Here is an 11179-nt window from a genome sequence, read left to right as displayed (position 1 = left end):
TAAAATGGAGATAATAATAGAATCTACTTCATAGTGTGTTATGGGGTTTAGTTAGTTAACAGATCCAAAGGACTAGCTATACTTATATGTGCCAAGTACTGTTCTGACTTCCACTGAGAGCTACTATCTCTTATTCAAACCACTCAAAGACCTCACTGCTCCAGTGTGCTCTGTGGACAGCAACAGGTGTGTGTCTGGGGAGAAATGCTGAATCTCAAGCCCCACCACAGGCCTCCTGAATGAGAATCTGCATTTAATAAGACCCCCATACTTAGTGTCCATGTACCTGAATGTGAGAAGCAGGTAGAGGCAGAGCTGCTTGCCAAGTCCAAGGCTGAGCAGCAGCCAGGATTCTATCCCAGTCCTAGTTAATTAACTCCTCTGAGTCTCAGTGTTCACATCTGTCACCTGGGATAATAACCTTTCAGCAAATCCATGACATAGGTGGTGAGACAAATCATTGAAACATGTAATATGGTGCCTGACACCTGATAAAGGACTGATCGTTACACAGTCTGCCATTATTGCTTGTCTTGTGGGAGTGAGGAAATGTTTTTCTCAAAGTTCTGTGACTCTGGGTCTGTCCCTTCCCGGCCATTTGTGGCAGGAATGGGTGAAGGAATCTGTGTTTAGATAAAGCTGAATTGGAAAGCAATAGGCGTGGGGGTGAGGCTGGGGTCAGAGTGGGGACTGGATGTGTCCTTACCTTGTCCCTGGCCTCATTTAGCTGGTCCTCCAGCTCTGAGAAGCTGAAGCTGGACACTGTGATGAAATCACTCATGACTGGGACAAATTTATCACTGGGCTCCCGCATCTGGCGCCTCTGATAGTCCAGCTCCTGAGGAGGGAGAGTAAAATGCTGTTTAGACAGGTGTCAGGATAAGCATCAGGGATGCAGGGTCACCACGTCTGCCACCCTTTCACTCCCGGAACACTGGGCCCTTTTGAAGAAGGAGCACCCCAAACCTCCCAATCTGAAGGGTGACTGTGAGAGTTAACAGCAGCTCATCCTGCTACTACCCTTCCCTCGCACACCACTGCCTTCTTTCGTTCTCTAGAACCTTGTGACCCAAAGTGTGATCCAGGATCAGCAGCACCTCCTGGGCAATAGTGAGAAATGCAGACTCTGGGGCCCCACTCCAGAAGCACTGGGCAGAAGCTACACTTTAACAACACCTTCAGGTGATTCATATGCAGGCTAAAGAGATGAATTTCTGAGGCTTCCAGATGACGCAAGTGCCACTGACACAAGTGCTGCTGGTCCATGGGCCACACTTTGATTAGCACTTTACAGGACTATGACATTGGAAATTTAGAAATAATCTGCCCCTATCTCTCCATGGTGGCAACAAAAGGTTCTTTCTCAGATTTAACTTGACCTTTGCCTCCAAAGCCATTCCCCTTACATACCCCTCCCTCCACAGTGAAGATGGGAAGGGTCTCCAGTTCTGAGGTAGAGTGTACAAAGGCTCAGGAACATCCCCACACTGGCCCAATCTGGCTCATTTCCTCACTCCTCTACTAGTGCCAGGGCCAGAAATAGTATCAGCTGAGATGCCATCAGAATAGGAGCGGTGGAGACCACCACTCCCTCCAGCAATGAGTTAGCACCTGGGTCCCCCACTGGCCCACAGAAGAGGCAGAGAGACATAGGGAAGAAGCTTCTAGGGGCAGCAGCCCACTGCCACACTGGGCCAGCTTTCAAGGGATGAGGATCCTCTTTCCCATCTGGCTGCACCCTGCTGAAGCATGTGGCAGATTACTGATTCATTCCACTCCACTGGTGAAGAGACACCATGTAGGACAGTGACATGGACATAGTCTCTGCTGTTCTCTTTTTAGGGGGTTAAATTTAAGCTCCACATAATCTAGTCACCCTTTTCTAAGGCTGTGCTCACTGCCAGGTGTTCTGTCACCCCACTGAAGAGTGACAGGTGGCATGAGCAGCTTTTCCTGGCAGCGGCCCTCAACTCAGGCAGGCATAGATAAGGTACTTACCACCTCGACTGCTCTCAGGCCCTTCCTGATGTTGCCCACCTCCTTTTCCAGCTCTGCCAGGCTGTGAGGAGACAAGAAGGAAGGTCATTAGGTCTAGACTTGGGGAGCTGAAGCTGGTCCAGGGAGACGACAGTGCCGAACACAATGGCCTGGGAGTCAGTGGACCTGAGCTTCGTGTGGCCCTGGCAAATCATCTCCCCCCACCTGCTTCTGTCTGTGTGTCTATAAAATAATAGTAGTGAAGCTTATATTCTATAGCTCTTTCCAAACCTATGGCCTCTGACTTACATTTATTTATTTTCATTACCACCAGGGATGCTTATAAACTCTTGCATGCATTTTGCACGTAGTAACATTCAGTACCTGTTAGTCATTTGCCACTACATTTCTGAGAGGTGGCGTCTGTCAACCTATACATTTGGGTCTGATTTCTTGTCTGAACAAATGCTGTTGATACCCTACCCATCTTTCCATGGACTATCATTGTAGAGCATGGCCTTGACTTTCCAGTGATGTGAGCACTTTTCTGAGGCCCAGCCCCATCTGCTTATACCCATGGTCAAAGAGTTATTCTCCCCCCGCACCAGAGCCAAGACTGGCAGGAGAAGCTGCATGATAGCCCGGGCGACATCGCCCTTTGGGTGAGGTAACTGAAGGGGGTTTTCTTCACTATCTCCCAGCATTCCTTAGTAGGATTAAGCTCCAATTGCCCATGGTGGTAACCAGCTTAATAACATTCTTCTTAATGGCATTCTTTCTATCCTCACTTCCCCACTCGTCTATTGGTGTTTTCTGGAAGCATCTCTGAAAGAAGGATTTAAGAGCAAATTGTCCTTATTTGGTTCTCCCAGAAGCAGACCCCGAGGCGCCACCCATTCCTAGTCAGCCCGGAGTAGACCCAGGAGGAGGACAGTCAGACAAGAGTACAGCTGATCACCAGTAGAAGCAAGTCTTAGGGGGACCCCTCACTTGACTTTGGCAGCTTCTGGAACATGCTGCAGTTCTGAAGGCATGTTCAGGATGTCAGGGAAATGCTTCTCCAGGATCATGATCAGGTAATGGAGCAGAGAGATGTTTCTGTGGATGAAAGTCCAGTCAGAGGTAAAGGACAGGAAATGGGCAATGAGAGTTGGGGAGAAGTTAGTTAGGGTGTTAAGGGAAGCAGACAACACATCTCAGGATGGGAAACAGAGGAAGGATGAGAGGGAGTAGGGGAGAGGCCAGGGTGGGGTGGGAGGAGGCTAAGGAAGCTGGGTGGTCCCTACCTGTCAATGCTGGACTTGGTGTCAGCGATCTTGTTGAGGCTGGCCACCCGGAACCCATAGGCACCCCCACGCTGCCCTTTGTTCATGAAGTTGCCAATGGCCAGGACGATCTCAAGCATCTGCTTTAGACGCTTGCTGCGGATCAGCTCCCGGGAGGCCAGCAGGATGGCTAGGGGAGGAGGGACCTGTCAGAGCCCTGCACAGACTAGGCCAGGGCAGCGGCTCCCCCTGCAAGATGCTCCTTCCAGAGAAAGGGCCATCAAGAGTCTTCAACTCTCAGAGGGGCCAAGACTGTCCTTGCTCCTCAGAAGACCCATCTACTTCACATCCCACATTCACCTGCCTCCCGGGGAAGCAGACAACTCACCAGGGCCAATTCGCCAGTGAACCCACTCTCACAATGTGCCAACTTTTCCTGAAAACATGTTTAAGAAGATCTTTGCTTCTTAAGATTAATCTTAAGATTACTAATCTTAATCTTAATATAATTTCTTTCTATGAATATCTTCTGAATATAATTCTTTTACTTTTTCTAAACATAGCACCTAAAAATTTTAATTTCAGCATTTTACATGTTATGGGATTGCTTCTGCCTATTTTGAAATGCTGTATTGATTTTTTTAGAAAGAAAATCTATCAATTAGTAACATCAATTATAAAAATACCCATATTAATTTTGTTCTATAAAATAATGATGTATTTTACAGTCGATGATGTCTTAGATTGGATAAGTTACTTGACATCCTATTGAATATCATTTTCAGGATTATTCCAACCTTAAGGCATCTTTAGCCATCTTCCCCCAATGCCTGACATGACATTTGCTAGTACCACAAATGAAGTAAAGAGTAACCAAAGCATCAGCATTGCATGCTCTGGACCTTCCTCAGCTGCTCTATATTTCCAGTGGAGTCGCAGGAGTGAGAAACAAATCCTGCACCAGTATTTTGGTTACTAGTTATGGAATATGCTTTCTGAATATTGAATGTGGTGATCAGAAGACCAAATTATCCTGTGATCTTTGGCTTATGCCAAACTGAACATTCCTTATCGCTGTGACGATAAAATGAAAACCACTCGACTAAAAGCCTGCAGAAAACTTCAAAAGTAGTTAGAAATAAAGAACTGAAAAAGAAGCTGTGAAAATTAATAATAAGTAAGATTTGTCAGCAGATTCTGAGTTGAACATGTGCATACTCTGTGACCCAAAAGCAGCATTACCTTTGATGGATATTTTGGTTGTTTCTAGTTTTTAAAAAATTACGGATCAAATGGGTAACTTACTGTATATTCAGATAACAGAATAAATGGAATAATGGAACAAAATGCAGCACTGGAAATGAATATCCCACGGCTTGAAGTAACACTAGGAATTACTCATGACCATAGCATTGAGCAAAAGAAGTCAGCATAAAATTACTCATATGATATTACTCCATTTACATAAAGTTCAAAACAACTAAACAACTAACTAGAAGATAGTTGTTACCTTTAGAAAGGAGGGAGAGGGGGTAAAGGTTGGGCAGGGGGACGTGGAGAAGGCTCCGGGAGATTGGAAACATTCCATTTCTTGATCTGGGTGTCAATTACACAGGTGCATCAGTCCATAATGATTCATCAAGTAGGAATATTATGATTTGCATACTTTTCTAGAAGCATTTTGTATTTCAATTAAGAAGTTTATTTTAGGCTCGGCGCCTGTGGCTCAAGCGGCTAAGGTGCCAGCCACATACACCTAAGGTGGCGGGTTCGAATCCCCAGCCCGGGCCCGCCAAACAATGATGGCTGCAACCAAAAAATGGCCGGGCGTTGTGGTGGGCGCCTGTGGTCCCAGCTACCTGGGAGGCTGAGGCAAGAGACTCTCTTGAGCCCAGGAGTTGGAGGTTGCTATGAGCTGTGATGCCATGGCACTCTACCCAGGGGGATAGCTTGAGGCTCCGTCTCAAAAAAAAAAAGAAGTTTATTTTAAAAAACCTACTTGGAAAAGTTGCTGGCAATTTATATCAGCTGGGATAGTTTTTCTAAGGTTGATATGCTATTTGAAAAATTTGCAAAGGAAACATCCTAAAAATACTAAAATGTTGGCAAACAGAAAATGACAAGAGTTCAAAGGAAATCAGTGTAAATGGGAAAAACCCCATATGCAATCCTGACACTAGATATATTCATGAGAATAATATATTCATGAATATATTCATAAGAATATTATATTTGCAACCATATTCATCTTGACTATATTCAGTGAATATATTCATAATAAGAATCGATAACTTTGGTATGTTCAGCAATAAACATATTCATAAGAAGAATATGCTGAAAAGGAATAAGTTCATAAATATATTTATGGAAGAACTGGTAAATGTGTTGAATTTGGTGAACTGGCTTTTGGCAAACTGACCCAGAGACCCTGCTGGAGGCTGGGAGGGCAGGTGTCAATAGTGCATCACCTCACCCAGCTGGGATCTTAGCTCTCCCAGGAATACTTTGTAGGAGATCTGGGAGGAAGAATAGGAATTACAACCCTGCACAGTCCTCTGCCTCCACCCTCACGAAAGCACACAGATCAGATTCTACCATTCTACCAGCTCTTGGAAGGAAGAGACCTCTGGACCATTCAAGGACAGCAGCCATTGTATAGCCAAGCAAGTATGATAGACCAGAGCTACAGGACAACTTTCCCCAGCACCTTCTGCCATCCCAAACACATCTCACTCTGCCGAGTTTGGTGTCAAAGGAGACGCTTTCCTGAGCATCCACTGATTAGTCTGTAGGGAGAGCCTAGCAGTGGACTTCTGGGAACAGGAAGCTATCTGAGATTAAACATTCCCAGTGGGTGAGCACCTGTAGTTCCATAGCTCCAAGTGGCAATTGTCCACATTTGCTTGTTTGTGACCCAAGATGCAAACCCTTGAGGATACGTGTCTTGGGCTATACCCCTTAATTGTGCTTTGTGCTCCAAAGGCAGTCTGCAGCAGACGATACAGTCATGATGAAGGTAAGCATCCGTCCATCACCGGGGCAGGAAATACCGCCAGACTCATCTTTCCTTCTCCCTCAGACCCATTATCTACGTCACCACCTATGGTCCCTGCTGTGTGTGTGTTTGATCACCACCTACAGTCCTTGCTGTGTGCTTTTGTGTGGCATGAGGGGGAATATGGTCTGATTATGGAAAATGTCTGCCTTTAGCTCTCAAGGTACCACCTGTCCCCAGAATCTTCTCCAAAGGAGCTCAGTGGGTTCCACAAAAAGCTATGCTATGGACCGGGCACCTCAGGGAGTGCTGACTACCCCTGGTATCCAGCACCAGGGTTGGGGATGAGGCATGCTCTGTTCTACCCCCAGCTGGGGACCCTCAGCATCCTGGACACAGGCTGTCTTGTTCTGCCCTGCAGATCCTGTCCTCAACACAAATAAGCCTCAGAGCCTCTCCTGGTTGCTCCCTTCTGGGCGCACACCTCTTCCTGACCGCCAGCCTCTCCCCCAAGCTCCATATGCCCCTCCTTCTCACGTCATCCCTTCAGGCAGCCTCTGGGCAACACAGGAGGATTAGAGGGCAGGGATTGATTCTGAAGAACAGCATTGACATTTCTATCCTGGCTCCACCATCCACTAGTAACACAGCCTCAGGTAGCTAACAAAGAAGAGAGAACCAGAGGTCGATGATAGCATCAGCCCATGGAATTGTCAAGACCAAAGAAGACCATGTCTGTAAATTGCTTCACACAGTGCTTAGCACCTGCTTCTCACTGAATTACAAACTTCTCATCTGGAAACAGGCCTGGGTGGAGGGGTTCCCTGACTCAGAAAATCAGAAACCTCCAGGGATCTTTCTGAATAGCTTACAGGTTAAAAAAAATATGTCCAGAGGTCTTCTATGAATCTAGCACTTCTCTAGTAGGGTAAAAGTTTGATTTGTGCCAGGCACTGTCCTAGGTGCTGGCTATCATCATTGTCTTCTCAACATCTCTGTTCCCTTCTGGGGCAGATGTCAATAGATGCCCCACCTTGCAGAGTCTAAATGCTGAGTCATAGGGAACACAGTACCTGGTTGGCACACATGCACATCTTAACAATAATCACAGTTTCAAATTTTGTCTTTGACTTTGGTTTTTCATTTGGGTTGAGACTAACAGAGGCACGTCCTCTGGCCCTATGCATTGGCTCCCACCACCCTGGCTTTCCCAGACACCTCTGTCCTCTAGGCCTTCCCCCAACCCTCAGTCCTACCTTCCACCTTGGGCTTGGCCTCAGTTAGCCGCTCCTGGAACTTCTTTTTGAAGAAGAGGGCCTGTAGTCGCTGCTGGTAGTGGTCAATCCTAGGGCCAGGGTCAGCTACATCAAGAGGTAGCTCCCACCCTCCCACCCCCCAGCCTCTGCTTGTGCCTGCCCACCTCCCTCCCCTTTCCCTTGGCAGAACCCCCCAGACTCCAGTACCCCTGCCATGCCCGCAGCCCCAACCTGCTCATTTCATAGAGGAAGCGGTCAGCGCGGGCCATCCGCTCAATCTCATGCTTGTGCTCCTCGAGGAGGTCAATATCACTTTTCTCAGGGATGAACTTGAGAAGCTGCAAAGAGCGTGTGCAAGCCACACAAGCAACTGGTGAGTAGCAGAGATGGGGTGCAGGGAGTGACAAGCCACACACTGACTCTGCTCAGGATGAGAGTGGACCTTGACAGACAGGGGCGCCAACTGTGTGGACCCATTTGTGTTTCATCTGCCTGAAGAGGGCACCCAACTCTAAACTTTTTTCTTTTTTTTTCCCCCTAGGTTTTAAAATTGAGATACAACTTGCATATGCAAGTGAATTAAACTATTCTTAACTGCTCAGCTCAATGTTTTTTTTTTTCCTTTTTAAACCAATTTTAGTGAGGTATAATTTACCTAAAATAAAGTGCACCAATCCTAAATGTACGGTTCAATGAGTTTTGTCAAAACTCTCCATCCACAGAACCACCATTCAGATTAAGACACAGAACATTTTCACCTCCCCAGAAAGTTACCCTGCATGACTTCAATAAGTGACTCAGCTGAATACAGGCTCCCAACTGCATTCCATGACCCCTGGTTAGATTCACCTTTTCCTGAACTCACGCTCCACAATCCCTTTCGTGTCTGGTTTCTTTCAGAAAGTATGAGGAGAATATGAGGTAGATGAACCTTAATGTAATGCCTAAGTTCATCTACCTCATATTAGGAGTTTGCGTTTATTTATTGTTGAGCAGTATTCTGGTTTTTGAGTGTACCACGTCTATATATTCAGTTTCTTATTGATGGACAGTTGGTTTGGGGGGGATTTTATAAATAAAGTTGCCATAGATACAGCTTATCCTTGAACAGCACGGAGTGGAACTGTGTGCGTCCACTTAGACACAGATTTCCTTCTGCCTCTGCCATCCCAGAGACAGCAAGACCAACCCTCCTCTGCCTCCTCCTCTGCCTGCTCAACGTGATGACAATGAGAAGACCCTCATGATGATGTACTTCACTAAGGAATAGCAGATACATTTCCTCTTCCTTATGATTTTCTTTTTTCTAGCTGACTTTACTGTAAGAATACAATATATAACACATATAACACAGAGAACAAGTGTCATAGAAGAGAACATAATCAACTGCTTATGTTAATAGTAAGGTCACTAGTAAGCAATTAGTAGTTAAGTTATTGGGGAGTCAAAAATCTTATAGGGATTTTCAACTATGGGGACTTGGTGACCCTATCTCCTACATTGTTCAAGGGTCAACTAGATTCTTGTGTGTGTGTTTTACTCAGTATTTATACTGGCTTCTCTAGAATGTATACTTAATAATGGGATTCCTAGTCAATAAGGTAAGTTATATGTTTAGCCTTAATAGGCACTGCCAAATAGTTTTCCAAAATGATTGTGCTACGTGAGAATTTCAATTGCTTCACATCCTTGCCAGAAAATGTCAGTCTTTTTAATTTTAGCTACTCTGGTGGGTGTGTTGTGCCACCTCCTTGTGGTCGACTGTATTTTTCTGATGACTAATAGTACTGAACACCTTTTCATAGCCTTATTTGAAATTCCTCTTTCATGAATTGTTTGTGCAAGTCTTTTGTTCATTTTCAAGTTGATTTCTTCTTCATTTGCCCATTGATATGTAGACTTCTTTGTTCTGAACATGGTATCTTTGTTAGATACACTTACAGCAGATTTCTTCTGCTGTGTGGCTTGTCTTCTCAGTAATAGCACCATTCAATAAACAGACGTTCCTCATTTTAATAAAGTCTAACTGATTGTAGTGTTGTTAGTGTTTTCTAGATTTTCTTTTAATGGACACAACAAATTGAGGTGGAAGAAATTTGGGGAAGATATGACAATTGGTCACTCTGATTTTGCCTTGGGACCCCTGGAGGATTGTACCTTAAATCTTCTTTGAGAAGCCTCAAGGACTCCTGGAAAAGGCTGTGTCTTGGGCATAAGAGCCAGGCCAGACAGTCTTTTCCAGCCCTCCCCTAGAAAGGTGGGCCCAGAAAAGTTTCTATAAACCTTCTCCCCAACCTCTCTGGGGGCTGTCAGGAAGGGGGATGGCTGGCCCCATGTTCAGCTCCCCTTCCCTTCCCACGAGGGTCCTCACCTGCTCCAGCATGTCCTTGGCGAGGTCCTCCTGCTCATCCATCTTCAACACCGCCTGCCGGATCTCCTCATTAGAGAGCTTCAACCTAAGGAGAAATCCCACTGCCTGAGCAGTCTGGCCTGGCTCTTATATCCAAGACAGTCCCCAAACCTTCTTCTCCAAAGGATACAGCCTCAGCCTCCCCCTTCTCCCTAACAGTACCCGGGAGTATATTTGATGATGCTTTCTCTTCACCTGCTCTGGAAAGCTTTTGCAGACTAACAGGATTCACTCAAACTTGACAATGGGCATTTTCAGTCTCTAAATAGAGGTTTGAATCTCTGGTCTCTTGCTTGAGACTGTGTCGGAGCGGATAGGGATATTTGGGAGTAAAAGGAATGTCCTCAGTGCAGACTAAAGAGATAGGAAAAGGGTTTCTGGTTCTTTTCCTCCTCTCATTCCTAAAAAATGTCCAGCACTCCACGGGAGGACAGGCCTATCAGTAAGCAACTGGAGGCAACTTCCGGCCACTTTCTCCTCAGAACACGGGCTGCCTCTCAGTGTCTGACAGTGCCTCAACTCCCACACAGCTATCTCAACCACCTTGCCACCCAGGAGAGGAAGAGCCACCCCCATGGCCCTTCCCATCCCCTCCACATGTATGGCCATGAGGAACCCTCAGGATGTAGAAGTTTCCCCCACCATCAAGTAGGAGAAACTGAGGCCCAGGGTTGTATGGGAGGAAAGGGGGTAGATGTCCCTGAGGCGGCAGGGGCAGCACTAAGAATAGCATGGGAGGCAGTGCCCTGTGACCTGCTGCGGCAGGAGGTCCACACAGAAGCTGTGCTGTTAGTGCAGATACTGCCCTGTTTGTTCTGCAGCCGCGGGAAATGCTTAGGGGCTGAGATCATGCTGCTCTGTGGCCTAAGCCAAGAGGGGCTTTCTGTGGGCTTAGAGCAACTCAGCTGCCAGACGCTGACCAGGCTGGTCAGGGGCCTCGTGACTGGGCAGTTTCCTGTCTACAGAGCCCCACACTGCTGTTCCCAGGAGAAGGTTCTAGATCAGAGCCATTCCTTCCATCCCAGGAGACAATAGGGAAGGGAAGGCTAGCCACCAGCCCATTCCTCTCCACCTCTCTCCCGCAGGCCATCAATTATACCACCTTCCTTTGCTCTAGTCCCATCTTGGCCTCTGCTCCTTGGCGGGGCCATTCCCCCACCAGGACTTTATCCTGGGGTAGGGACCACAGACACAGGACCAGCACGTACTTGGAGAGAAGGATGATGCAGTTCTGGGCCCTCCGGCCGTCAATGACGGACAGCTCTTTGACCTTGCG

The 11179-nt window shown here is 46.6% G+C and overlaps 1 protein-coding gene across 1 annotated transcript in view; it reads right to left on the bottom strand.

The window, feature by feature from the left end:
- DAAM2 (dishevelled associated activator of morphogenesis 2) overlaps nucleotides 1–11179 on the bottom strand; it is a 75495-nt gene that overhangs the window by 1379 nt on the left and 62937 nt on the right. The window contains exons 17-24 of the mRNA XM_023512816.1: nucleotides 11112–11179; nucleotides 9865–9949; nucleotides 7725–7831; nucleotides 7494–7582; nucleotides 3264–3432; nucleotides 2968–3075; nucleotides 1999–2059; nucleotides 511–838 (exon numbers count right to left, since the gene is read on the bottom strand). Coding sequence (XP_023368584.1) covers nucleotides 511–838; nucleotides 1999–2059; nucleotides 2968–3075; nucleotides 3264–3432; nucleotides 7494–7582; nucleotides 7725–7831; nucleotides 9865–9949; nucleotides 11112–11179 — 1015 coding nt within the window. The remainder of the gene's footprint in view (nucleotides 1–510; nucleotides 839–1998; nucleotides 2060–2967; nucleotides 3076–3263; nucleotides 3433–7493; nucleotides 7583–7724; nucleotides 7832–9864; nucleotides 9950–11111) is intronic.

Source organism: Otolemur garnettii, unplaced genomic scaffold (assembly GCF_000181295.1).
Source record: "Otolemur garnettii isolate 467f Iridium unplaced genomic scaffold, OtoGar3 scaffold00031, whole genome shotgun sequence".
Lineage (NCBI taxonomy): Eukaryota > Metazoa > Chordata > Mammalia > Primates > Galagidae > Otolemur > Otolemur garnettii.
Note: the sequence above shows the minus strand (reverse complement) of the source record. Positions and strands in the feature narration are given on the sequence as shown.